Consider the following 24,949-nt stretch of genomic DNA (forward strand, 5'->3'; position numbering starts at 1 on the left):
CGGAACCATTGTACTTCCTCGTTGCACAGACGGAACAAATTCAGTGCTGCATACCTTCATTGCTATTGGTTTACATTTGTTTGCTTCAAATCCGACGGCGGAACCGAAGCTTTGAGTAAAGACCCCACTTTTGTACGTTTGTATTCTAAACTGCAGCGTGTTCTATAAAACATTTATATAACTCGTAATTGTCACCTTGGTCTAAAAATGTTCTGCAAGTTTGCCATTTTTCAACAGACCAAACGGTTTAGTTAGCTAGCTTAGCTAAGCTCAGTTGAGATTGATTAGCTGCGCCAGCTAACGCTAGCTCCAGGTAACCACTGGTAACGCTTGCTAGCCAACTGATTTTCAGCAGATGTGTAACGTCGTGGCGTGTTTTTTTAGAGACAGTCAACCAGTTCTTAGACTTACGGGGTGAAACGTTGCCTTGAAACTGTTCACAGAACTTATGGTCAGATTGTACCTGCATCTGTTTTATCGTTAATGTTGAGTTTGCAAGATAACGTTTGTGGTTATCGTTTTTAAATTTCCAAGTCAAACTGATCTGTTTCTATCTAGGCTGCACCTTCATAATGGAAGCAGAAGTTGAGTTTTTACGTGATCAAGGTAAGTAAGAGACAAACCAGGGAGGATGCACTGGTAGCTTGTCACGTCCATCAAAACTGACCAGCCCCAAATCTGTTGAAGGGAAGTTTAGCCCAGCTTTAAGTTCAAATGAAGAGAAATGGGGTTGTATAGCACACTATATTGCAATTCATGTGTTACGCATTAATACTGATCTGATCTGAATTCACCAGTAGCTAGAGAGCAGGCTGGCTGACAATGCTGATGTCAAAACAAAGAAATGCATACATTGGTTTATGCTGTAGACCTACCTGCTGTAGATTTCAGAACGCCTCTGAAGATACAGTATGTCAGAGGTGACTTCATTATTATTCTACTTTTCTATACACTATATGATAATATATATTTACCACTAACCAGTAACACATTTAGATTAGATATGCTGTCATGTAGAATGGAAGAAACATGTTAACACTTAGATTTAGAAATGGTGGCTGAGGAAGTTTAGGGAACTATTTTCAGCAGGATGCATGAGAGGGCTCAAAAGTATTTCACCACCATCCCAAAACTCACAAGGTGGAGTACAAACATCATTCCACAGGAGAGACACTGACAAGGGTGCCTGCACATGTGTCTACAGACATTTTTGTTTATCAGCCTCGTGAGTGCTTGCATCAGCCGATGCTGATCATCTTGAAATGCCAGATAATTGTCCGAATTAATTGACCAATAGACTAATTGGTTTATCACTAGAACCAAGAAATACCACATCAGAGCATTTATTCATCAAGAATCTCAGATTTGGTCATACAAATCTATGCTGGGAATATTATGAGGCTATCCTATAGTCCTAAATAAACTATGGATAGCAGAGTCCAGCTTAATCAGAGAGCATAATAAGTTAGGCAGCAATTTATCAAGACTGCTGCTTTGCTTTCATTTCAAGATGCTTATGTGTGCATCAACAATTATGCAACGCTGATACAGCTGTGTTGCATTCAGTTTTGATTTTATATTAGCTAAGATATTCGTGACTGACAAATCCAAGGAAACAATTATATGAAATGATTTTGGTGAAATACTTTTACTTCAGTGTGGAGCAACCTGTCATCTTGAATGGTAGAGCTGGAGCAACTTGACTGTGTATTCTTGACTTTGTGTGCATGTTTTTTTTTTCCAGTCCACAGGTTGAATTCAGCTCTCAGCCAGTATCAGTATGGGCACCACACTCAATCCACATCATCTCAGGTACAAAAATATCTGTAAAAACTGTTGAAGCTTTAGCTCATTATTTGGTATGTTCAGAAAAACAACTGAAGATGCCAAATTTCACTGTGTTAGGAAATTATTAAACAAGATGCCAACTGTTGTACATATATGGGAATTTTAATTACTGTAGTCTCTGTAACCCCTTCATCTAAATTTTTGGTTTAATAACAGTATAAAGAATATTAGGTAAATGAACTACAACTGGTCACCCCATAATGCTAACCCTCACGCCCTGCATCTCTTACATTCATCAGGTGGAAGAGACAAGACGGGCAGAGTCTCCTGCACCCTGGATCTCTGATAGAAGGTCAGGTGCAGTAAAAGTCAGTCAGTCAACATGCTGTTTTTTGCAAGTCCAAGTTAAAAAAAATGAAAGTCTGTTGATACAAGTGCACTGGAGAGCATATATTTTTCCTTTACATAAATGACATCATTGTCTATCTGTATTACAGTATAATGGCTCCTCTGGTTGCGGAGTATGATCAGCACGTGGACGAAATGACTGAACAGCTGCAGAGATACCAGGTGAAAAAGGCATAAATTCAGTTTGGACAGGGAAATGCACTATATTAGAAATTCACAAACCTATTAAGTATCTTCACTTCATTTACTGTATACTGTTGATATAAACTAAATTAATGAGATATATCAATATAAGCTGTTGACATATGCTAAATTGGGTAGCGTAATGCTCAGGCCACAGAGCCAGCTTGTACCTGTCGTGACAGACACCTTGATGAACTGCTGCAGCTTGATGTCTATGGTGTCTACACAGGCAGTGTTTCTGTGTCAGGGCTGCTGCTGCCAGCCCTATCTTTAAACATCGAGTTTGAGTTGTGAAGAGAACAACAGAGTTGTATTCATAAAGCAGTGTGATTTTTTTTTAACCTTCATTAAGAGAGAGGGAGGCAGGGAGGGAAAGAGAGAGAAAGAGAAAAAGAAAAGAAAGAAAGAAAAACTTTTTTCATATCTGACATATTCTACAGATGTAGACGATGAAACTGAAGTTCGAAGTGTCATGTTGCTTATATGATGTCAATATGGCTGTCAACAGATCATCTTCACTGTGTATTTTTGCATAGAGCTGTGAGTGCCATGCCACAAAAAAGGGCGAGACTCCAAATTTCTAATTGAAGTGTGGCTGCAGCTGTGCTGCTCATGTGAATTGTGTGGCTGCTCTGTTAATGTGGACACCAAAATGAAAACCATCAGCATCTGTGACACATACATGCTTCTCAAGTATCCAGTGGGGCCTGGGAGTAAAGTCTAAAACTTTACAAGTTGGAGCTGAGTGATGAATATCTCTTTATTGCTTGGTCTGAATTTACTTTATTGCATAAAATATGGTTCTTGTCTTTCTATAAAAAATACTGACCATTTACTTTTTAGTTGTGTTAAAGTTAATTGCAGGTGCCGTAAAATGTATTGAGATGATGCTAGTTACTAACAATGTTGGTCTACTTGTTTCAATCAACAGGCGCAGATGGCCGATGTAAAAGTGAAGTTGGAGAGGGTTGTCAAGGAGAACGAAAGGTAGAAAAATAGTAGAGTAGGTTCAAAAGAGGAGACAAAAGCAATCATTGATCACATCAATTAACATCTGCTCAGCTTTTTGTCATGAGTTATGTTCTGAAAGAGAATGACATGCTAATTGTTTTTTGACTCGAAAATTATACATTGAGTGACTTTGATTATATTTGTATGTCCCACCAAAAATGGTACAATAGTGAGTAGTAGGAGAGTATTAATGTTATATTTCTTGCTCATTAGTTCTTTGTTGTTTATCAAGGCTTGTTGATAGTTACATTGCAGCAAAATAATGTGATTTATTGGCTAAAATTTAAGGTTCTGATATTTTATTTAAAATCAAAAGCTATGTACCATTTTATCATTTGTTAAAAAAATTAGCCCTTCAGTATCAACTTCCCACCTTTCCCAGGCTGCATGCGGAGCTGCGGGAGTCTGTTGAGAAGCAGCTTCATGCCCTGCCCATGGCTTCAGGAATGGAGGGCAGCACACTGGAGGAGGACACAGTCACTAGAAAGCTCCAAGAACAAGTCCAGCTGTCTGAGCAGGTCTGAAAATGTTCATATGTGATGTCTAAACCTGTGTAGACAAAGTCCAGATTTACAAATATGTGTTCATACTATACAAACAATTTGTTGTGCTACATTGTGGTGTAACCAGATATGCTTGTTTGATATGCTGAATTGCGTGTTGACCACCTGGCACGGCTGCATCACATTTCAGCTGTGACACAGCAGAAGTGTGTCCCCACTCTGCTCCACTTCTGATCTGTCTAATTTATTTTTGCTGGAAGCTGTGTCAAGCTGCATAGAGCAAGTCAAGCTGGGCAGGAAGTCAAGTCAGGGCAAGATGCTCTATACCACGTCTGTATAGAAGTGGTATGTCTAATTTAACTTCTGTATAGAAGTGGTTTGGAGCAAATCAAAAAAATGGGCAAGCAAAACACTCTTCCTCTGAAACATTCCTGGTGGGTATGAAGCTGTGTTAGCAAGACTATGTAAGATACTGTTTAGTATTTAGCTAACTCATGTTACAGTAGCACAAGTGGAGGAGAGTCAGTAAAGTGGCTCATAAGTGCATGTTTTAGAGCAGTATTTACCTAAATTTTGCTAACATTACCCACCATAAGCTGGTAGTCGCGCCAGGCCAAGTATGGCTATAACTTTAAAACCCCTGAGCACCTTGAAATAAAAAAAGTCAACTTTTTTTGTAAGAGGAAGAATGTGTTATTTTTTCCTTCAGAGGTTTCATAGTTTCACTTTACATATACAGTATAGTACCAGAAAACAAGACATAATGGTTTATTGAGTAGTTGGCTCACAAAAGTTTTTTACTGATAGTGGTAACAACAACCGCTGGTCCCAGTGGCTCTACACAGCACTGCCATTATAATAAAGTTGCCAGATTCACACTATTTCATAACTGAACAAAATTCTGTGGATTTTTTTTTTTTAATCTAGTAGTTCTTTTCCACACCGTTAGTACCTAATCCACAAAAAGTTATACCCTGGATGTCTCTCTCTACTGAATGCACAGAGATGCTTAGTATTGTTCCTCTCATGTAACTCTTAAGTGAGAAAAATATGCATAGATGCCTCTGAGTGTGCATGAGCTAGTGTGTATGGTTTTTATGTGTGTTTGTTTAGGAGCGGGTCCAAGCCATGGAGCTGTGGCAGACAGCAGCCCAGGAGCTGGACCGCCTCCAGCAGGTCTACCAAAAGACCATCTCTGATGGACAGATCCACGATGCTCAGAGACAGCAGCTCAAGGTTCAGTATTGCTGCACTAACAAACAGAGCCAGCACGCTAGCAGCACATTATTAGCACATCAGCCCTTTACCACTAGATGGAGCCATTATGATGGAAAAGAGGTTAATTAGAGCAGCTTGGCCTCAGTGAATGCTTGATATATGCATGAGGTAATTACAAGCAGTTAACTTTTATCTAATGCCTCTTTTTTCCATCACAGGATCAGCTTGTTCAGCTCCAGCAACACACACACAAACTTCAAGTGGCCAATCAGAAACTGGAATCGGTAAGTGATGGTTAATTAAAAGCGTGTTAAATTATTGCCTCTTAATTAGCCACAGGATCGAAATGCTGTGCAGTTCTCTGAAATTAACCCTGCTCTAATAATTAATCTCGTAACTAAGTGAATCGGTTTTTAAATCATGCTGGTAGTCTGCCAGAACTGTCTTGGTTGTATAATAAAGTGTCAGCTCACTTGGTAATCTTCTGACTACCATAGCCTTTTCTTTTGCCAGCACATATTGTTACACACTAGTCTGTCTCTCTCTCACACCTACAGTCACACATAAATACACTCGGCTTCAGACTGTTCAGACTCTATTTAGACAGTAATCTGACTCAGGCTCTACCTTACTTGGAGATTTAGGTGCACAGTGTACTGTCCTTATATGAAGTCACATAAAAACCCATGCACAGACACATATACATGCATGTTTGTGTGCATGCTTGCTGAGGAGACAATGCAATGTGTGAGGAGAGAGTAATACTATATCCCTTTGATGCATTTTTAATGAGGGGGCAAGCCTTGGGCTTTCCCCTCTCTGACTTCTCAAACAAACAGCCTTTTTCAGTCACTGACTGTAAGAACGATTGACTTTGTAGCAATGAATGACTGACAGAGACTCCCAAGTTTGTTCTAAAGGGACACAAAGTTTTGAGAGAGAAGTTTGAGGGGAAAGTTGGATAAAGTTTGAGTGTTTGGAGTCATGCCACACAAATGGCAGTCTTGTCTCTCTTGCCACACACAGACTAACCAGCAGTTCCTGAAGACTGTGACAGAGCAGAGCACGGAGATGGAGGAGCTACACAGCCAGCTCAGGTAACTAAATACCTTGGACATTCAACATGGCTGCTGCCAGAGGTCTTGCTCTGTGAATGTGCTCTGTGAGGTTAGTGTTACTCCCGTGACAGCAGTTTTCAACAGTTTGTTTCATGGCCAATGAGTGGTGTACAATACCACAGCCTGCACCAATGAAGTGATGGAAGTTGCTGTATGAAAACAGACGCAGAATGCACAGTTAGTTTTGGTCTGAACGAGTTCGTCCCCATGCTGGGAAATACAGGTGGAACAAACACAGTATGTCCATGAGGAAACATAATATTTTCTTTGATGCCTTGGCAGTATACAGTACATGAATTGTGGTTAAGCTTTACGGTCTACCTTTTAAATTAAATTAAAGGAATTGTTCAGTATTTTGGGAAATAATATTTATTTGGTTTCTTGCTGAGTGTAAGATTCATTAAGATTAATACCACTCTCGTATCTATATGGTAAATTTAAAGCTACAGCCAGCAACTGGTTAGCTTAGCACAAAGACTGAAAAAACTATGGTAAGCAGCTAGCCCAGCTCTGGTCAGTGGTAACAGAATTCCCCTTTATAGCGTAAATTGTAAAAGTGAGCTTTAGTGGTGCTGGTAGGTGGATTACATTACCTTTGGACAGAGCTAGGCCAACACTTTCTACCCATTTACACTGTTTATGCTAAGCTAACAATGCTGGCTTCATATTTCTGTGCAGACATATTTGGTATATATCCTGTCATTTAACTCTTAGCGAGAAAGCAAATAAATATATAAATGTGGAACCATTTTCTAATCGCATTAATCAAATAAGGCAGCTATCAATTCAAGGTGGCAGCCAGGTCTTGATGTTGTTATCTGCTTACACTATTGTTTGCTCTGTTTTCCTGGTGTAGGCAGGCCAAGGCTGAGCTGAGGACGGCCACGGCAAAAGTGGATGAGATGACCAAATTGCTGCAGAATGTCCAGGACCAGATGCAGAGACGGGTAAGAGACAAAAATATCCAGAATAAAAAATGTATTGCGGTATAAAATTTGTTGTCCACCGAATGAAGGTGCGGAAAGTAGTGGAGAACTTGATCAGGACTTAAGACTGAACACATATTTTTTGGCTGTTGGGCATCACTTTTGACGTTTTAAAAACAAAATGATCCAGTGAATTAAAAAAAAAAAACAATAAGTGTGTGTGTGTGTGTGTGTGTGTTTGTGTCTGTAGGAGGAAGATGTGGCAGAGGCTCAGGGCCGTGAGGATGCAGCAGACAGACGGCTCCAACAGCTTCAGGCGGCCTTGAGCCAACTAGAGACCCGGTAAACACACCTTCTTCTTCTTGATCTTTTTCTTACCGTTCAAGCATTTCAGTCTTTGGTCAAATTCATGCAGCATTGTGGTACTACTACTAGCTACTAGACATGATCATACCACATTCTGTTTTTCAAAATGACTGAAAATATACAGTATAGAGGAAGCCCAACAACATTTACCAATTTCAGAAAGAACAGTACTCAGTCTTGTTGAAGCAGTGGGATGTATGACTCTTTTGGGAAGACAAATTTTTACATTAAAATTACAGAGAGCGAAGGAGCAGTTCCCCCCTTTTCCCTTTGCTGCTGGTACTCACTACCTTTTGTCCATTGCCAGACTAAAAGCTGCGTCTCAGGAGGCAGAGGCAGTTCGCAGAGACCAAACAGTGTGGGAGAGAAAGGTGGGGGAACTCCAAGCACGTTGCACCACCCTAGAAGAGGAAAAGTATGAGGCCTTAGCCAAAGTCCGAGAGAGTGTTCAGGTGGCAGAGGAAGCTGCACTGCAGAAGGACCAGGTGACTCTCTCGTTTCCTTTCTTTCTCTGTCCTGTTTCCCATTTTCAGCCCTTTTCTCTGGCAGAGGCTGTCCCTCTCAAACTGCTGAGGTGCACTGTCCTCCTTACAAGTGTCCACATCCCTTGCAATGTGTTTCTCTTTTTACCATCTGTCTTCAGGCCCTGCTAAGAGAGAAACAGAAGGCAGAGGAGCTGGAGAAGACAAAGGAGGCCATCAAACAGTTAATCCAGGATGCCGCAGTCCGAACTAGAAAGGAGGTAATGGCTCACTGAGCAAGCTCTGTTTCTGCAGAAAATGATACAGCCCTGAAAGTCACTGAAAAATCTACAAAATATTATAGAATCACAGCTTATTTTACTAAATGCCCTCCATGTAATTTGCTCTGTGTGCGACTAAAATCTGCCTTTTAAGCTACCGAATGTATCACACCATTACTTAAAAGCACTGGATGATGTCAAGATAATTGGTGCCAACTCTGTATACTTAAATTCTCAAAGAAATTAATATCTGTAAAAACTACAGAAACCACAGAATTTCTGATTTATAATTAGCCTTACATGGCAGCGCAACCCCCAACTTTACTGATGTACTAAGCCAAAAGCAAAGCTTTGCTCTTTTCCCCCAGCCTAACCTCAGTCGGGGACATGGTGATTAATGCTCAATTAATGGGTCTTCTTCATCAAGCCCTTCAACTGTTTAATCCTGTTAATGAAGCCTAGTATGACTGCAGTGCTGGCTGTCATCTTAGTCTGGCTGGCCTTCAAAAAATGATGGTATTTTAGAGAGTAACTGTTGATGTTTTACACTTTCTCTAAATTGACCCTTTGCTAAGCCACGCCCTCCTTAGTTACTGTTGCTATGCCTGCCAAACTTCAAACTCCATCCTCACACTGCATTTAACAGTTTACAGTGATAACAGTGGCAGATTTAACATCAAAATAGGGAGTAATTGTTGAAACATGAGGCCTTTGAATCCTTAGAGACGTAAACAAAAGCAAGTACTCATTTCTAGCTGAAGGCGGTGGATTTTGTCGGCTAAAATAATGACTCACAAGGAGATTTCATAAGTGTAGCTGGCTGATGTAAGCTACTGCTAACTCCTTGAGTGGGCTGAAAAGTCTGTCTCCAGCTGACATTTTAGTGTTTCTATCTGACATGTTTTGAAACAAGAACCCTGTGAAAGTGTAACTGTGAAGTTACCTCTTACCTGAATGCTAAAAGACTGAGGTTAAAGCTAGCTTACATCTCAGCAAACACTGGTTGGATGGTGAAATACGGCAGGTATATCTACATGATAGATGACGGAAATACACTCTTTAATAAGGAAAAAGGAAGTGCAGGGATTCTATCTATTCCAATACTTCTTACACTGGCGGAAGGGGTTACTGATAAATCGTGTTTTCATCGTCATCACAATGTGAACACATGCGATAAACACATTGCAAAAAAAATGCCTGAAATACAATGAATAGGAAACATAATTTTATTTACACATGCCATGCATTCACATTCAGGATGTTGAGCATTTGACCTATCGGATGGAGACCTGGATACCAGGTTTTGGTAAACAATGCTTTTAAAAAGGTACCTTTACCGAAATGCTGCCTGGACTGATAATATCAAAAAAAAAAGAAAAAGAAAAAAGAAACGGCACAAAACTAGCATTAACATAAAGGAAGAGCTTTTCTCATTGCTAAGAAGAATTTGAACTTGAAATTGGATGATATATTGACTGTTAACAGAACACTTAATAACAGTTACAGTAATAATAATGCAAAAATAGTAGTAAAATACAGCTTCAAATCGGAGGAAAGGCTGCTGTTATCATCACCAGTGGTCTCCCCATCACAGATATAAAGGTCAAGTCATTATGAAACATCTCATCTAGTGTTTTAAATCTATCCTCCTCATCTCAGGGGTCATCTCTGTTTAGAACTGTGTCCTGTGTGCAGTATTTTTTCCAGTCATGAAGTCATGTCTATGGGTCTTTACTTAAATATTTGTTGGACATCGCACCCAGTGTTGGAATCATTACAATTGAAATGCAGCCACAGTTGAGACAGTTTAGCTCAGCATTTTAACCATGTTTACCATAGCTGCTTGATAGCACAAGGCTTCCTGCTGCAAGAGTCATGTAGAGTGAAAGTTGCGGTAATAATAATTGGGCAGGTTTTGCTGACATGTCTGTAACATCCACACCAGAGAGGAACTATTTCAGTCAACAGCTCAGGCATATGGCACTAAAATGAGGCACCGTAATCTTTATTGTGATTCAGTCTGGTAGGTACTGGTCACATGAGAACTGGTGGCATGTTGGCACTGGATTTCCGTACCCAACCTTACTGGATACATACAATTACATGAAACCTCGGCTAGCTATAAGTGATCCTTAGATTAACTGGTACCAATTTAGTGGTGACTGTGAGGTTAGCCAGCACAATGAGTGCGGAAGGAGAGAAAAGCGAGGAAAATGTGGTGAAAACAGTTTGTTATAAATCATATGTTCATTGGAGTATTGAACAATGTTATTGCACATTGCAGATTTTTCTCATATCATGCTAGCCTAATTGGCTGACGGACCTCACCAGTTTTGCTTGTGTGGTGGAGTTTCTCAAAACAGGTGTGTGTTTAGAGTTATCAGCCATTCAGACTCCAAGATTAAAGGTGCCCTGTTGAGTTTTGACCACTAGAATTGCTATGGAGCAGTGTTTGCAAGAGTCGACCTTATTTTCTCCTTCATTTGCCTGCCTATAGTGTCATGTTATTCCACTGATGGACAGCTGGTGTGTCTAATGTGTCAAAAATGTAACGGCAAGGAAAACACTAGTAAGCAAACATGGATGTAAACAATGAAGGCGTTACTCCAAAAATTAGCTCTGCACATGTTTTTAAGGAAGGAAACGTGCATGGGAACCAGACAAAATGAGGCTCACTTTTGAAAGCACTGCATCATAGTGCTACTAATGGTCAAAATCTCCATAAGGTATGTTTAAAGAAGAGATGTTTATTTGCTTAAGAATAATCACTCAATTAAGATTGGACAAGCAAGCCATACTTTATGTTGTCAATGCCCAAAGATTTTACATTTTTTTGCAGGCATCTAGGGGTACATGCAACAGCCTAAAAATTATGGATTTTCCCTTTTCATTATCACTAGCCCTTTTTACATCCCACTTTTTTTACACTGAACGAAACAATGCCGCAATAAAGCCACCCCAGCAAAATAGGTGTGATGTAACACAACAGCATCACCAGCTTGTTACCACTCTGATCAGCGAGTGATTCTGCAAACACAACGGTGAGGCAGAATAATGATGCAACAGTCCTGCCTTGAACAGGCTATGTAAAAGGGGCCACTTAATATTTTGGGGGGCTTTTTTCCTTCATTTTGATATTCGATGGTTGAACAAGGACAGAAAATGAGGGGGGAGAGAGAGATAAGCGACAAAGTACAACAAAGGTCCCCAGCTAGTACCCGGACAGGTGACATTGAGATTACATTGCCAGCATCTTAACATCCAAGGCTTATAGAATGCCCCAAGTAAAATGAAGTACTCAAAGTAAGTCGATTAATGAGACCCTCTGAGTCCGTACTTGGTGGCCCAGATTAACTGATTCTGAAGGCTGCAATTTTATGATAAAAATTATTAACCAGAATTCATTTTTCTTTTCAGATTTTTGTTATCTCACTTTTATTGGACCACAAGGACAGCACAGAAAACTATAGCAATACTACGACAAGATAATACTCACATGACAGATATTTCTCTTCATAATAATAATTACAATATTTATCTTCCTGTTTCTTGTAAGACCGTTGTCCCTTTATTGTTCTGTTTTCACAAGGTAGCAAATTGACAGAATGCAAATCAAAGTTATTATCCTCCTGAATTCAAGTCAATAAGTACAGGACAACGAACAAAATTACCTCTAGGTGTTTATTTACACATTTTTTTTTTTTTTATTTTACTTTTATTTTACTATTATAAAAGCATTTATGACTTTTTCACACATTATTGCCATTTCAGTTTTCTTTTTCTCTCACCCAATATCTTTGGTATTAAAGGTGGAGTGTATTATTCTACGGAAGGAGTCTTTTTATTTGAACTCGACAACCAAACAAATCCTCCTTCAGTGCTCCCTCAGAAGATTTAGCATCCCTTTCTCTCCCCCCTTCCCTTCCCCTTGTCCTGTGCACAGGCACAAATGTTACCTGTTGCTGATAGGCTGGAATACCCAGATTTCAGTAGTCACTGTCCACTTTGGAACTGTGTTACTTTTCTCTGACAGGTGGATAACACGCGCAAGCAGTGCAATGTTCAAATCCACCGTATGGCTGAGGAGCTGTCTGCACTCCAGCTGGTAAGAACCTGGCCCATTTAGGACAAATTCTTTAAAACATTACACTAAATTCTTTTTTCATTCTCTATCTGTCTACTCAGTTATTTTATTTTTATTCTGATCCTCCCTGTTCCTTCTTTCCTACTCTCCCTAGGAGTGTGCAGATAAAGAGTCTCAGATTGAAAGGTCCCTGCGGGAGAGAAAAGCTGTGGAGGAGGAGCTGGAGAAGGTACCGTATCTATGAAAATATCAGTGAAACCACATGAAAAAAAGCTGTTAAAGCTAACTGCAGAGTGCTGATAGTGTTTGAGTCCAATTATTGCTTAAAATGCTGCCTGTGATGTTTTTGTTTAAGGTGTATAAGGAGGGCAGGGCAGAGCCAGAGTTTCAGAAGATTGATGCCCTTCACCAGAGATGTCTAGATGCAGAAAGAATGAAGGACGACATAAGCCTCACTCTGCAAAGCACCCAGAACAAACTGAAAAAGATGGAGATGGAGTAAGTGTAACTTGGCTTTGTAGGTTTCGTCTTCACTATTCAGGGCAGGAAGTTCTGTCCATCTTTATTCCTTTCCTCCATTCCTTCTCCCATTCTGGAGGACTCACAATGGCAGGGGTAGTCGCCCATGTGGCTCCATTTCCTCCCAATAATGACTGCTGTATAAAAATAACAATTATCCTCTTCATCTCTCTAAACCCTTCCTTTCCATTTGTAGCTACACTGAGGAGCTGTCACGGTGCCAGGAGGAAGTGCGGCGGCTGCAGGGCTCTCTGGCTGCGGTCCGCGACGACTGTGTCAGCGTCAGTGATGAGCGACTCCATCTGCAACAGGAGAACCTGCAGCTCCGCAGGGAGATGGATGAGTTGCGCAAGGCCACCCTACTGGTCCAAAAGAAGGCCAAACAACAGGTAACTCAGTGATCAACAGGAAAGGAAGGAAATGAGGGAAGATTTGCTCTTTAGAAGAAGTGCCAGAAAAGACTAGTTTAAACAAGAGTGAAGTTATATTTTGGTAGCAAATGAAGAAGGGGAAGGAAGTGAACTAGTGAATTAGAATAACGAACACAAAGAAGGGAGACAGTGGGAGGGGCATAAAGGCAGTAGAGGACAGCCTGCTAAGATCATTTAGCAAAACTCATAAAGTCTGAGGACTTGCGAGACAAAAACAGAACAATGGGCTCTGTCTACCAAAGAGTCTCTTTCTGAGGCCAGTGCAGTTTTTTCAATGTTTGCAAAGAGAGTGCCACGAATTTACACTATGCTACAAATGCCAGTAGCATGATGAGGTGCAGTGTATCTATTCTGTGCTGAGTGTGGCACATTGGGTGTTTTTCTTTTGGTTTGTTTTTGTTTTCAGTCACCAATTTTATACACTAATAAAAACATATTTATGAATAATATTTTCCATTTCTGCAACATTCTGCCAACAACTGCTGATAAATATTACACACTGGATTTTTAAATGATAGGACTTGCTGAGATGTTTCCTCACCCATGAATTTCCCTAACTCGCATAGACTGGCAGGTCTGTCCTCTCTCCCTATGTACTGCAGACTGCAGGCTTCATTCTGAGCAAGGGCCAGAGCAAGTACTGTACCTTGTGCCAACATTTTTACATTCAGTATTTGAATTGATAACACAAACTACCTCTGGAATTTGGAACAATTACGTCCAGTAGTTTTTGAGATATGTCAATCAGGACCAGGGTGGTTGACCGACAGACCAACATTGCCATCTCTAGAGCCATGGTGCTGGTGGTGGTCAGAACTGATGGAGCAGAAATTTTCAGCCTGGGATACAGTGGGATCTAGCTTAAAACCTGTGGATCACATATTTCCTATAATGCAGCTCAATAACTTTATAGCTTTTGTTAGACCATCCCAGCCTTCTTTTTTTCCAAATTCCAACAAGCACCTTCAGTTTGTAACTCAGCCTTCCTGGTATAAATTTTCTGTCTCTGAGCCCAAGCTGACATAACCCTGATGACATCATCAGGATTATTTTCTCAAACTTTAGAAAGCTCCCTCTAAAGCTACAGATGACATTGAACAACAGTTTTTTCAGGCTCAGTAGTAGTACTCAGGATGAGTAAACTAATCTTCATGTGTAAAGTCAGTGGAGTGCCTCTTTAAGAAGAGTGGGAGAAAAGATGAAAGCAGTAGGAAAAGGAAAAAAAAGGATTTGTTTAGCCTGCTGATCTGAAGTGTTTGCCAAACAGCCATTTGGATTAACAGTTGGAAAGCTCTTACTGACAGAAGTAGAGACTTGCATAGAAGGTGATTGGATAGTTGTCAGAAGTTAAAAATGGAGATAGGTGGACAGTCTAATACATGCTGTACACACAACTCATGCATATATAAAGTTATACTATCAAATAGCATAAATGGCATTCATTTGAATTAGTTCTGACAAGTTAGGGCATGTAGATCTTCATCTGTTTCAATGAATTCTTGTCCAGCAGTGTGACCTTACACACCCTACATTTCACTCTGCTGACCCCTCCCCCAGGTGTCTCAGATGGAGCAGGAGTACAGCCTGAAGGAGCAGGGACTAGACGCACGGGTGCGAGAGCTGGAGGAATGCAGCCGAAGCTCCAGTGCTGATCTGACTCGCCTTCTTACAGCGCAGCAGAAAAGTACGCAGCGCTGGAAAGAAGAGGCCAAGAACCTGATTCAGTCCTTCGAGACTAAAATCACAGGCCTCAAGTAAGAACTTTTGATGATATATTTAAAATTACTAAAGAATGAATGAAGGATGCAAAATATGTACTGAGGAATGTGCTTCAGGACTGAAAGATTGCTGGTCTAAATCCTCTAAATGATAGCAAACGTAAATGAAAAAGATATAAGCCTACTCTAATGTCTTTCAGTGTGACTGCGTACTTTCCTTCTGTGTAGATAAAAGTTAAATAATGAGGTGATCAAATGAGCAAGAAGGCTGAGCAAATGTTTTCTGTAACTGCTGAAACAACACTCTTCTCATCCCCAATTTGATACAGTTTAAAATTAGTTGAAATACACAAATTAATATTTAATACAATACTCTGTTTGTATTACGCTTAAGCGTTTTTATGAAATAAGAAATAATCCTTCTTGTGATACTTCTGCTACTGCCTAAGGATAGTTTCTTTATTATATCAGTTTTATCAGAAACACTGGATTAAAGACTAAGCAACAGCTAAGGTGCAGCAGCAAAGATTTTGATAACATTTTTGAAACAGAAATTGACTTACCTCTTGGAGTTGTTTTGCCCTCAGCGACAGCTGTTCTACGCCGAGCTGTGTTGGAAATATTGAACATGTTGAAACACTTGAAAATAAAGCTTTATAAATGTTTTTGTCTCTGAGAGAAGTGGCTGAGCTCTTTTTAAAAAATGTCTATTTCAGGGCAGAGCTGAATCGGCAGAAGCAGCGGTCACATGAGCTAGAGATGCAGCTTGAAACTGACCATAATACTGTCGCTGAGGTTTGTGTAACATGCAGACATGCGCGCACACACACACACACAGAAACAACCCTGCAGCTAGAGTTTAGTGTGAAAGGCAGATGAACAGTGTGCAACTGCTTAGAATAATTCTGTTCTTGTAAGAGAAATGTGAGGTGTTTGTCCTGCACTGTAGGACACTGTCTTCTACCTGAGCGGAGAAGCTGCCCTTTGCTGTTCAGGCCTGATCAGCTGCTGTTAGCCTCTGCAAATGTCAGGCCTCCTTTGTTACAGCATGCTCCGACAAGCAGGTACAAAAAGACAAGAAGCAGGAGGCATTTTACTATAAATCTACAACATCACCATCAGATGTGCCAAGCAGCATAAAGCAGCGAAGATGAAGACAGCTGGGAAAGGTTTAAATTTATGCAGTCCATCCAATGGACTTCAACAGAATATGTGCTGACTGTTTAGCTTACATTTACTGCATGAATGGAAAATAATGATTTAGTGCATCAAGTGGATGATGAACTGAAACAAGCTGGGTTTGAGTGACACCAACTAATAATGTGAGGATTAACTCACAATTTCTGCATATTTATAAATGCAGAGACCACATCTCCTAAGACCTAGGGGAAAAGTATGCCTATGGAAATGGATAGTGATAATTGTGCACATTGCAGTGTCTTTTGTTTCACTCCATGTAACTAATTGTTATGTGTGTTTGTGCAGTATGAGAGGCAGCTAGCAGAGTACCAAGAGAAGACAAGTCGTCTCCAGAGACGACTGACACAAGCTGAACAAAGGGCCACTACTGCTACACAACAGGTATGGGTGATTACAATATATGCCCTGTGCAGAGATATGGTGACTTGGTGTGACTGACTTATCTGAATGAATATGAATATGATGACATTTATTTATTTATTTGTTGTTGTTCTTTGTTTTTAACAGCTGAGTATGTTGGCGTCACAGCGAAGGAAAACAGCCATGGTTGATCCAGACACTATATAATTGTCACTTTGCCACAGGAAAAATAATGTACCTGTCTGAGTTTAGAACATGTTGCTCCTTTTTTTAATATGACATTAACATTTTGGCCAAAGGCATAAGACAACGGTGGTGTTACCAGTGCACTGGTGATTCAAAGGAAACATTTTCTAATTTCATACAATAATATATTACCAGATGTTTTCTAGTGAATTGTATTTATAACAATGGAATAATGTGTTTTGTGTAGTATGTGAAATAAACTGTTAATTATAACTACAAAATAAACACCTTCAAAATACATCCTGGTCTCTATTGTATTTACAGTAATACAGTGCTTTGTGTCTTGAATATGTGAATGTGCTTATTTGCAGAGCTGGAAGAGTACAGAAAATCTATGCAATAGCAATGTCTTCTCCAGAAATCATGACCTGAGTATTCAAGATAATCAGCAGACCCTGCAGTTTCATGTAGGAACTACTTTATTTCTACAGTAGAATCTACAAGAATCACTTTATTTTTACTAGAAACAAAATAGCTCCTACATGAAACTGCTCACATCAAGGTCTATGGAATATCTTGAGTAACTGAGTAATGATTTCTAGAGAGACAATCCTGTCGAGGTTTTTTTTTTTTTCTTTTGGCACTTTGAGCATCCCATTTTATTCAAGAGAAGGTAGACATCTCTATGGTGGATATCCTCAAAACTCAACAACAAGCACCCAAACTATCTAGATGGATAAATAACACTAAATGATAAGAGGAAAAGTATGTATTTTTGATTTTTTAGGGCGAACTGTCCTTTAAGAAGGAGTACAATTACAGGCTGAAAAAATACTTAAAGCGTACGAACCCAAAACAATAACTTTCATCCCTGCTTATTGGTATTTGTCCAACTGCAAGGGTATGAAAAAAATTCATTGTGAAACAAAACCAGCAACGAGCCTTTGTTTGTGTGCGTTGCATGCCGGGAGAGAACTTGTTGCTAGGAAACCGTAAACCTCAGCGTTATGTCAGACCAAATAAACCATCACGGTGCGACAACTTCATAGTTTTATGAAGTAGCATAGGCAAAGTGCATCAACACATTGCGGAGTGAATAGTTGTTCGATACGGTAGGCATGCTCGAAGTATCTTAAAAGAATATATTAGCTCAATAAGATGAAGTTCACATAATAAGGAAGTTAGAAAAGTTTGCGAATTTAAAGTAGTTACTAACGGTAACGATAGATTACCATTTCTATCGGCTCACGACGTTTGCGTTACCTTAAACAACCTAAGCTATTTCGTATAGCTTAGCTTGTAGTTTTCTGTGTCTGTGTATTTATTTTTAGCGTTATATAATGACATTGGATACTAGTGGGCTCGCAAATTTTGACTAACAGCTACTAAGAATTTAGTTGCGTAAATGATACAGTTTAAATTCACTTTGCCCATTTGTCTGATAAAATAACTGGTCGCTGACGTTACTATTTATCTTCTAGCTAACTCCTCTGTCTTCCTGTCCCCAAACTGTCCCACAGCCTGTGAGGTCACACACCATGGCCTCTGCGTCTCCAGGAGCTGCTCTGCCGAGCCGCTCCGGTCAAAACAGGGGAAATGAGTACAGAGGTAAGCCAAGCTAATAGACCTTTGCCACGCTTGCCATGTTGATATGAAATGGCAAGGTAAACATAGGTGTTGTCAATAATACTAAGGTCCCATTCCATTTAGTGTAACGGAGCCTCTCCAGTGAGGCATCGTGGGCAACAGCAGCACTTTGACTATTTATTCTGAATGGACAAACAAGGTCAGGCATAGAACCTTAATTAATGACACCTGTAACACCTGTGTTTACTGTACTATTGCCGAAAAGTCCAGAATTACAAGCACTTGTCCTGTATGCTGTCCTGTTTGACCCGAAAATGAACCATTGTGGTAATATGAACAACATGAATTTTGAAAAATTTCTGATCAAATCATTGGCATCAAAGTATGATTATTATTGATGTGTTTTACTCGTGTAAGGCATTGGTTAAACTGTCATAAATAACAGATTGTTAATGTCACTGGACCTGTTGTAAACCAGATGACGGACAGTGCAGCCGCCAACTTGAGAGAAATTTGTGATTAAGAAAGAACAAAGTGTGTGTATGCTCCTGCAGCCTACTGACAACCTTATTTGCTGACAAGATGTTTAAAATGACTGAAATATAACTGGTCAATGGTTTATGACTATTGTACACACAACTGCTGTGATTCATATAATCTTCAGAATCTGCTGATCTTCACGAATGAATTATCAGTTACAATCTGATGTTTTTCTACATTAAGAGAATCTAGATTGGAAAAGAATTTGGAGTACCATTTCTCTAACATCACATGACTATAATCACCAGCTGATACATTACAAAATGATACATGACTATTATCTTTCAACAAGGAAATGTTCAATGTTCAATGGTCAGTTGAGAATGATCCCAAGCCCAATATGCTCTCTGTGTAACCAAAAGACTCTTGGTATCTATGTGCACATGTTTTTCGAATCTACTGCAGTTTATCAGTTTTGCATCCAGGTGACTGACATAATATCTGCTGTCATTGGGATGCAAATACCGTGCCTCTCAAACGTTGCACTGTTGAACAGTGATTCTTCACTTAATTTGTTAAACCATCAGAGATAGGTTCTTTAGCTGGCTTAATGGCAGCCAAAAAAATCCTTATTACAAGGTGGATACCCCCACGTATTCTGTCTGTTAATCAGTGCATATCCTCCTTTAATAATGTATTAGTCTTAGAATTGTTGATTTCATCCATTTCATTCAGTGCTAAAGCAGAAACATTAGAGGCCATCAAACGAGCTGCTGACCAGGTGATATTCTTGATGTGACTCATGATTGAAGATTTATGCATAAATTAATATCTTGACAATGATGAGATTTCATATTAATGTAAAAGTGATTATATGTACTCCAATAATTGCAAACAAATATGGGCATGGAGTGGGCAAAGGGATGGCTCATTGTCTCCCCTCTTTTTTTTTTCTTCGACTTATGTACTAAATTATTTATAGATTGTATAATTGCGGATAACACCAATAAAGAAATTGGTCACAAAAAAGATAAGTTAACTAGCCTAAAAGTAAGAGAATGTTCAGAAAAAAAAATCAAAATTGAGCACAATATAAAGACCCTTTAAACACACAAATCACACATATACTGTACATAGCCAGTTACTCTGGAAGATACTCTGGTAGCTGGTACATCCTGTCGCACTCATTTGACACAGGGGCAGTGTGTTACATTATCTGCATTTAAATGTCAGTAAACACAAGTGCATCACTTAACCAGCATTGTGCTTTAATGAAATGTTGAAAATTAGTTTAATCGACTAGTATTTCTGGTACCTACTATTGACAATAGCAATGTTTTATTGACTGTTTGACTTATCATGTACAACCCTGATCAAAATGTTTTCTGTGACAGAAGGTCCATATAGGGCCGTTTAGTTATTATGAAAATGGCTTTGTTAGGCACTTATTACATGTGACACTGTATCACCAGCAAGCCTTGGCTAGTAAACTCTTAAAGTCAGTAAGAAACTTAAATTCCACTTGCTATACTGTCCCAGAGGGATTGCACAAGCCCTCTGAACTACAGAGCTCCACCATCCAACCAAGACCCCCAGTCCAAGCTCAGGATACACAGGTGAGACTTTGAAAACTAAGATCAGACTGAGTTATGAAATACCATTGACTGTACACCCGATTTAGTACTTCCTATAATAATATATATTATCCTTGCCTTAATCTTAAAGTAATTTCAGTATATAGGCATGAGTCTTTAGATGTCAGTTTCTTCCCCTTCATCAAGGCTGTGTTGAAGAGACGTGTGAAACGGAAAGAACCAAGTCTCCAGCACTTGAAATTCCGTGAACAGCTGTACTTTCCAGGCTGGGACACCCAGTCACGTCCATCTCAACAAAGACAGCAGCCACACAGACGCTGTCCACCTGACCGCCTACCTCCTCTGACCAAGGTCAGTGCCAGACATGTTTGAGGAGAGGACTGCTTATAAGATATCCATAGTGCATGATAGACAGCTTTTTGTCCACTCTACATATGACTAGTGAATGTTCCAATGTCAAGTTTACCAGCTACTCTATAGATAACCATTGTTTTTTGTTGCCCACTGAGTGAAGCATATCTGCCAGCCACGTGCTGAATTAACCATCATTTGGCTGGTGGCTGGTGCTGATTTTGTGCCCTGATGGACGTGTTTGTCAAAAACATCTTTACCTTCAAATTATTTCCTATATCTTAAATACAGGCCATGCAAAATGCCAAGATTACTAGTAAAACTCTGGCAAATGTATCTATCTTCCAGGATACCAGTTCGCTTTCTAGTCAGTCACCACCATCTCACAGACGCCATCCACCTGTCCACCTACCTCCTCTGCAAACCAAAACTAAGGTCAGTGACAGATATGTTAGAGATGAGGATAAGCATCGTGTAAAACTGCCAAATGGTACATTTTTCAGGCTGCCTGTTTACCTACCAATCTAAATAAGTAGTGCCAAAATATAGTGTAATCTCAGTAGTCTTCAAAAATCAGGCTCTTCTCTTCAAAGGATTGAGCAAGCATTTGTTAAAGCCCCAATTCATAGTTCGTTGACAACTGAAAATAGCTACTTCCAGGAATAAATTCATCTTTTCCTATATCTCTCCACTAATTCCCAGTTGTCCCAGAATGTGGTGTCAACCCCTAGCCTCCTCAGACGGCCCTTTCTCATTGATGAACATCTGGACAAACTTCAATTGTATGAGTACCATAAGGATGACCATTTTATCATCAGCCATGAAGGTGTGTTATCAGTGTGTGAGGGCGAGTTTATAACCATTGAGGACTGGAAAGAGGAGTATAACCTCCACTGCAAGCTGCTCCGCATCCCCCTCTTTGCCCACTTCAAAATGTGGAAACCCTTCTATTTCTGGCGCACCGGTATTCGTGGCAGGAAGATTGATTTGGCCAGGGAGAACCTCCAAAACAATTTGTTCCTTGTCAGTCAGGTGTGTGACTTTGTGTACAATTTCAGGTCTTTAATTTTTCTTAAGCTGCCTTAATGAATATGAAATACACTGTAAATATGTGACGAATACACTTTGAGGTTATTATTAACATTTGTATATATCATACAGTCTGCAAGTCCTGCCCTGATAGACATCAGGAAAATGTGCTGCCAAATCAGCGACACGAGCTTGTGTCACATGGAGAAAAAACATACTTACACACTGCAAGAGTTCCAGAACATCCAGTTTAAACAACTGCAAGAGGTACAATTGTGTATTTATACCAAAACTGGTCCAGATGTTTGAAGTGTGAGTGCATATAGAACATCGTGTATGCCTCTATGTGCTTCCTCACAAGCTCATTACCCTCATTTGTTCATTTTTATCAGGTATTGACTGATTTGGAGAAGTTTCAAGATCTGGTAAAGGAGGTGACAGTTATTGCCTGTCAGAACTACCTGTCACAGCATACATGTGGTGCGTCCACACTGATCATATGAAGACACTGAAATATACATACATAGGCTACAATGTTAAAAGACTGATAGTCCTCTCTGTTTCTCACAGATGATGAAAAAAACGCAAAGGCTTTTGTGAATTGGAAAAAGGTGAATATTGGTAGCCGCCTCACCAGGTGGGTAATTTTCTTGCATTTGTTTCCCTTCAGTTTGGTTTTAGGGGTGCCATGATATACTGGTATTGATGATAACTGGGATATTTATAAAATGCAATACTGACATCAGGTTAATAATACACAACACATATTTACTTGATAATATCATGTAAATAATCCAGTGTCTTTTAAATAATTTCCACTTCTTTCCATTCATGCTTTGTCTTGTTTTTGTATATTTTTGTACAGTTATGGTTATAGACTGTCTTTCCAGCTCCCTAAAGTTGTATTCTGAGTGTAATTCATTTGCCAAAAGAGAGACAAAATACACAATTAAACAAGTGGAAGATTACAACAGATGAAGTTGAGTGATCAGATTTTTGTCGAGATGTCGCAATCATATTGTTCTCATGAATTCTTTTGGCTACAATAATTGCAGCCCTATTCTGTTTGTTTTCTGTCTCTATTTGTGTATCTGAGATGCTACTTTTTTAATCGCAGGAGACAGTTTTACATGTCACGGCTGAGAACACAGGTGTAAATAATGAAATTAATGACGGCTTACTGGGTGATGTTAACAGAACAGAGACATTGTTAATTAATTAGTCAGTACTCTCCTTGCATTCTAAATTGTACAAAGTATGTATTTTGCATGCAGTATGAGACATACTGATTCCTCATATCATTGTGTCTTGAACTTTAAACTTCTTATTCATACACCCTTGACAAAAGATTGTGGGTCAGAATGCAAAAGGAAAAGCATGATGGCTTGCATACTGCAAAATGCAACCAGTAGGACATCCTTGTATTTTTACATACTGACATAATATCTGCTGTCATTGGGATGCAAATACTGCATTTTGCATACTATGTATTTGGACATACTAAATAGCAGGATAATATAAGTTTTGGGATGCACAATATGCCAAGTCAGAATGTCTGCTGTGAAAAAGGTCTATGACATCAGTGACAATAAGTGAGTCCAACCCTTCTCTGTCTCTCACCTTCCTAGCTTCATCCGTCTTGTTGACTATTTGGTCATCAACACCTTGCATACGTTGGTAGTGAATGCAGTGGCCAAACTACTGGCTGTGCTCCAGGAGCAGATACGTCAAACACCCAGCCATGCCATTATTCAGAGCTGGAGCCAGCACTCTGAGGCCACCACTGACCCTGCTGAAGAAGAGAAGGACAAGAAGGTATTGGTGTTTAAGTATTTTTTAACAGTTGAACCACTGTAATCACTATATCCACAAAATGTAAGCTTTCAAGCAGACACAGAACAGTATCAAGTTTTAGTTGGTATGTGTGTGTCTGTATTAGTCTGTCAAGTCAAAGGCTTCCCTTATCCAGCCCATGTTCATATCTGAGCTGATGCTGGGCAAAAATGCTTTGACCTACCAACCGTCTGAGGAGAACTTTCAGGTCAGTTTTCCAGTTTGTTATGAACTGTTTCACTCTAAGTTTTTTTTTTTTACTCATTTAATACACGTCTACAATATAGTGTTTGTTAATCCCACAGGAGACCATTGCAGAGATCATTGGGCAGTTTGAGAAAACAGTGATGTCACTTAATATGCTCACGGCAGATCCTGATTTTGATTCAATGACACAATCTGAATCGCACAAGGTAGTAAAAAAAAGGCAGCACTGATGTGTATATTCTTGGTAACTTAGTTGTTCTAAGTATTAATGTTGTTGATATGTTGATATGTCAAAAATATCGCGGACTGTTACATTTTACTTGGTAATTGAACTATGAAACAGCCAATGTGCATTTATTTGTGTTTGTTACCTGTTAGGATTCTGAAGACGAAGTTTTGAATGCCCCCTGTTTAGCATTCATCATAGGCAATGATGGCCACCTTCAAAGTCTCAGACAAAATATTAAGGTCAGTTTTACTCTGCCTTGTTTTCTACACCCAGAGATTGCACTTTGTCTGTACAGTACTGTGTATGTACGGGACTGATTTGTGTTTTTTCTCTTAGGAAACACTCCAGTTTGCTTTTGACACAGCACAAGTGTACTCACACACATTTGAGTGTTTTTGGCTGTTCTATAAAGAGAACGAGAGCCTGGATCTGGATGCAATGAAGCAACAGGATCATGGTGATGTACCGTACCTCAATGTAAACATTATTTTTGTAACACATCTCCCACTCACAACACTTAGACCTGTTCAGTTGAGAATAGTGTTCATGTAAGTATTTTTCCTTTTTTGATAAGTGAGAGGCCTTTGTTACCAGCTGTACTTGTATTGGAAACATTTTCTGTTTTTTTAAGACACCTCTCAGCTCCCCTCTGCCCTAAAATACCCTATGTTTTCTTAAAAACAAACAAAAGTTCTGTTTACATTCAGCATTTCTCGCCAAAATGTATTGGGTGAATCCTCAAGCTCTAACAAACGTATTGAAAGCATTTCCCTTCTCATAATATGTTTACAAAACTGGTGTTTTTAATCTTTTAAATTCTGCATTGTTTACATCTGTTGTCTGCTAGCATGTAGTGATTTTCATCGCTGTCTTTGGT

At 39.5% G+C, this 24,949-nt stretch overlaps 2 protein-coding genes across 2 annotated transcripts in view; both read left to right on the plus strand.

Annotated features, from left to right (window-relative positions):
* Positions 1-25: 25 nt before the first annotated feature.
* Positions 26-17,059, plus strand: sclt1 (sodium channel and clathrin linker 1). Its single transcript, XM_084715855.1, has 22 exons — positions 26-132; positions 559-606; positions 1,745-1,812; positions 2,088-2,140; positions 2,286-2,358; positions 3,311-3,366; positions 3,773-3,908; positions 5,007-5,129; positions 5,330-5,395; positions 6,138-6,208; positions 7,086-7,176; positions 7,406-7,497; positions 7,829-8,006; positions 8,165-8,263; positions 12,297-12,368; positions 12,502-12,576; positions 12,703-12,845; positions 13,063-13,255; positions 14,855-15,051; positions 15,732-15,810; positions 16,501-16,596; positions 16,723-17,059. Exons 2-22 carry the CDS (start codon positions 573-575, stop codon positions 16,780-16,782), a joined length of 2,055 nt encoding a protein of 684 aa, XP_084571981.1. The 5' UTR covers positions 26-132; positions 559-572; the 3' UTR covers positions 16,783-17,059.
* A 1,240-nt stretch (positions 17,060-18,299) lies between these two features.
* Positions 18,300-24,949, plus strand: part of dnah6 (dynein, axonemal, heavy chain 6) — a 71,263-nt gene continuing 64,613 nt past the window's right edge. The window contains exons 1-12 of the mRNA XM_084714481.1: positions 18,300-18,369; positions 20,368-20,444; positions 20,610-20,740; positions 21,161-21,209; positions 21,477-21,806; positions 21,936-22,070; positions 22,196-22,283; positions 23,401-23,618; positions 23,743-23,844; positions 23,942-24,049; positions 24,222-24,311; positions 24,409-24,529. Coding sequence (XP_084570607.1) covers positions 18,300-18,369; positions 20,368-20,444; positions 20,610-20,740; positions 21,161-21,209; positions 21,477-21,806; positions 21,936-22,070; positions 22,196-22,283; positions 23,401-23,618; positions 23,743-23,844; positions 23,942-24,049; positions 24,222-24,311; positions 24,409-24,529 — 1,519 coding nt within the window. The remainder of the gene's footprint in view (positions 18,370-20,367; positions 20,445-20,609; positions 20,741-21,160; positions 21,210-21,476; positions 21,807-21,935; positions 22,071-22,195; positions 22,284-23,400; positions 23,619-23,742; positions 23,845-23,941; positions 24,050-24,221; positions 24,312-24,408; positions 24,530-24,949) is intronic.

The sequence above is a fragment of the Lutjanus erythropterus genome, chromosome 3, assembly GCF_056507025.1.
Source record: "Lutjanus erythropterus isolate fLutEry1 chromosome 3, fLutEry1.hap2, whole genome shotgun sequence".
NCBI classification, from domain to species: Eukaryota; Metazoa; Chordata; class Actinopteri; order Lutjaniformes; family Lutjanidae; genus Lutjanus; species Lutjanus erythropterus.

Excerpts from the sequence above, each read along its gene's own strand:
- sclt1 (XM_084715855.1), top strand. The coding sequence starts at position 573 with ATGGAAGCAGAAGTTGAGTTTTTACGTGATCAAG. Across the intron at positions 7,498-7,828 it reads TTGAGCCAACTAGAGACCCG|ACTAAAAGCTGCGTCTCAGG; the intron begins GTAAACACACCT and ends GTCCATTGCCAG. Across the intron at positions 15,052-15,731 it reads ACTAAAATCACAGGCCTCAA|GGCAGAGCTGAATCGGCAGA; the intron begins GTAAGAACTTTT and ends TGTCTATTTCAG.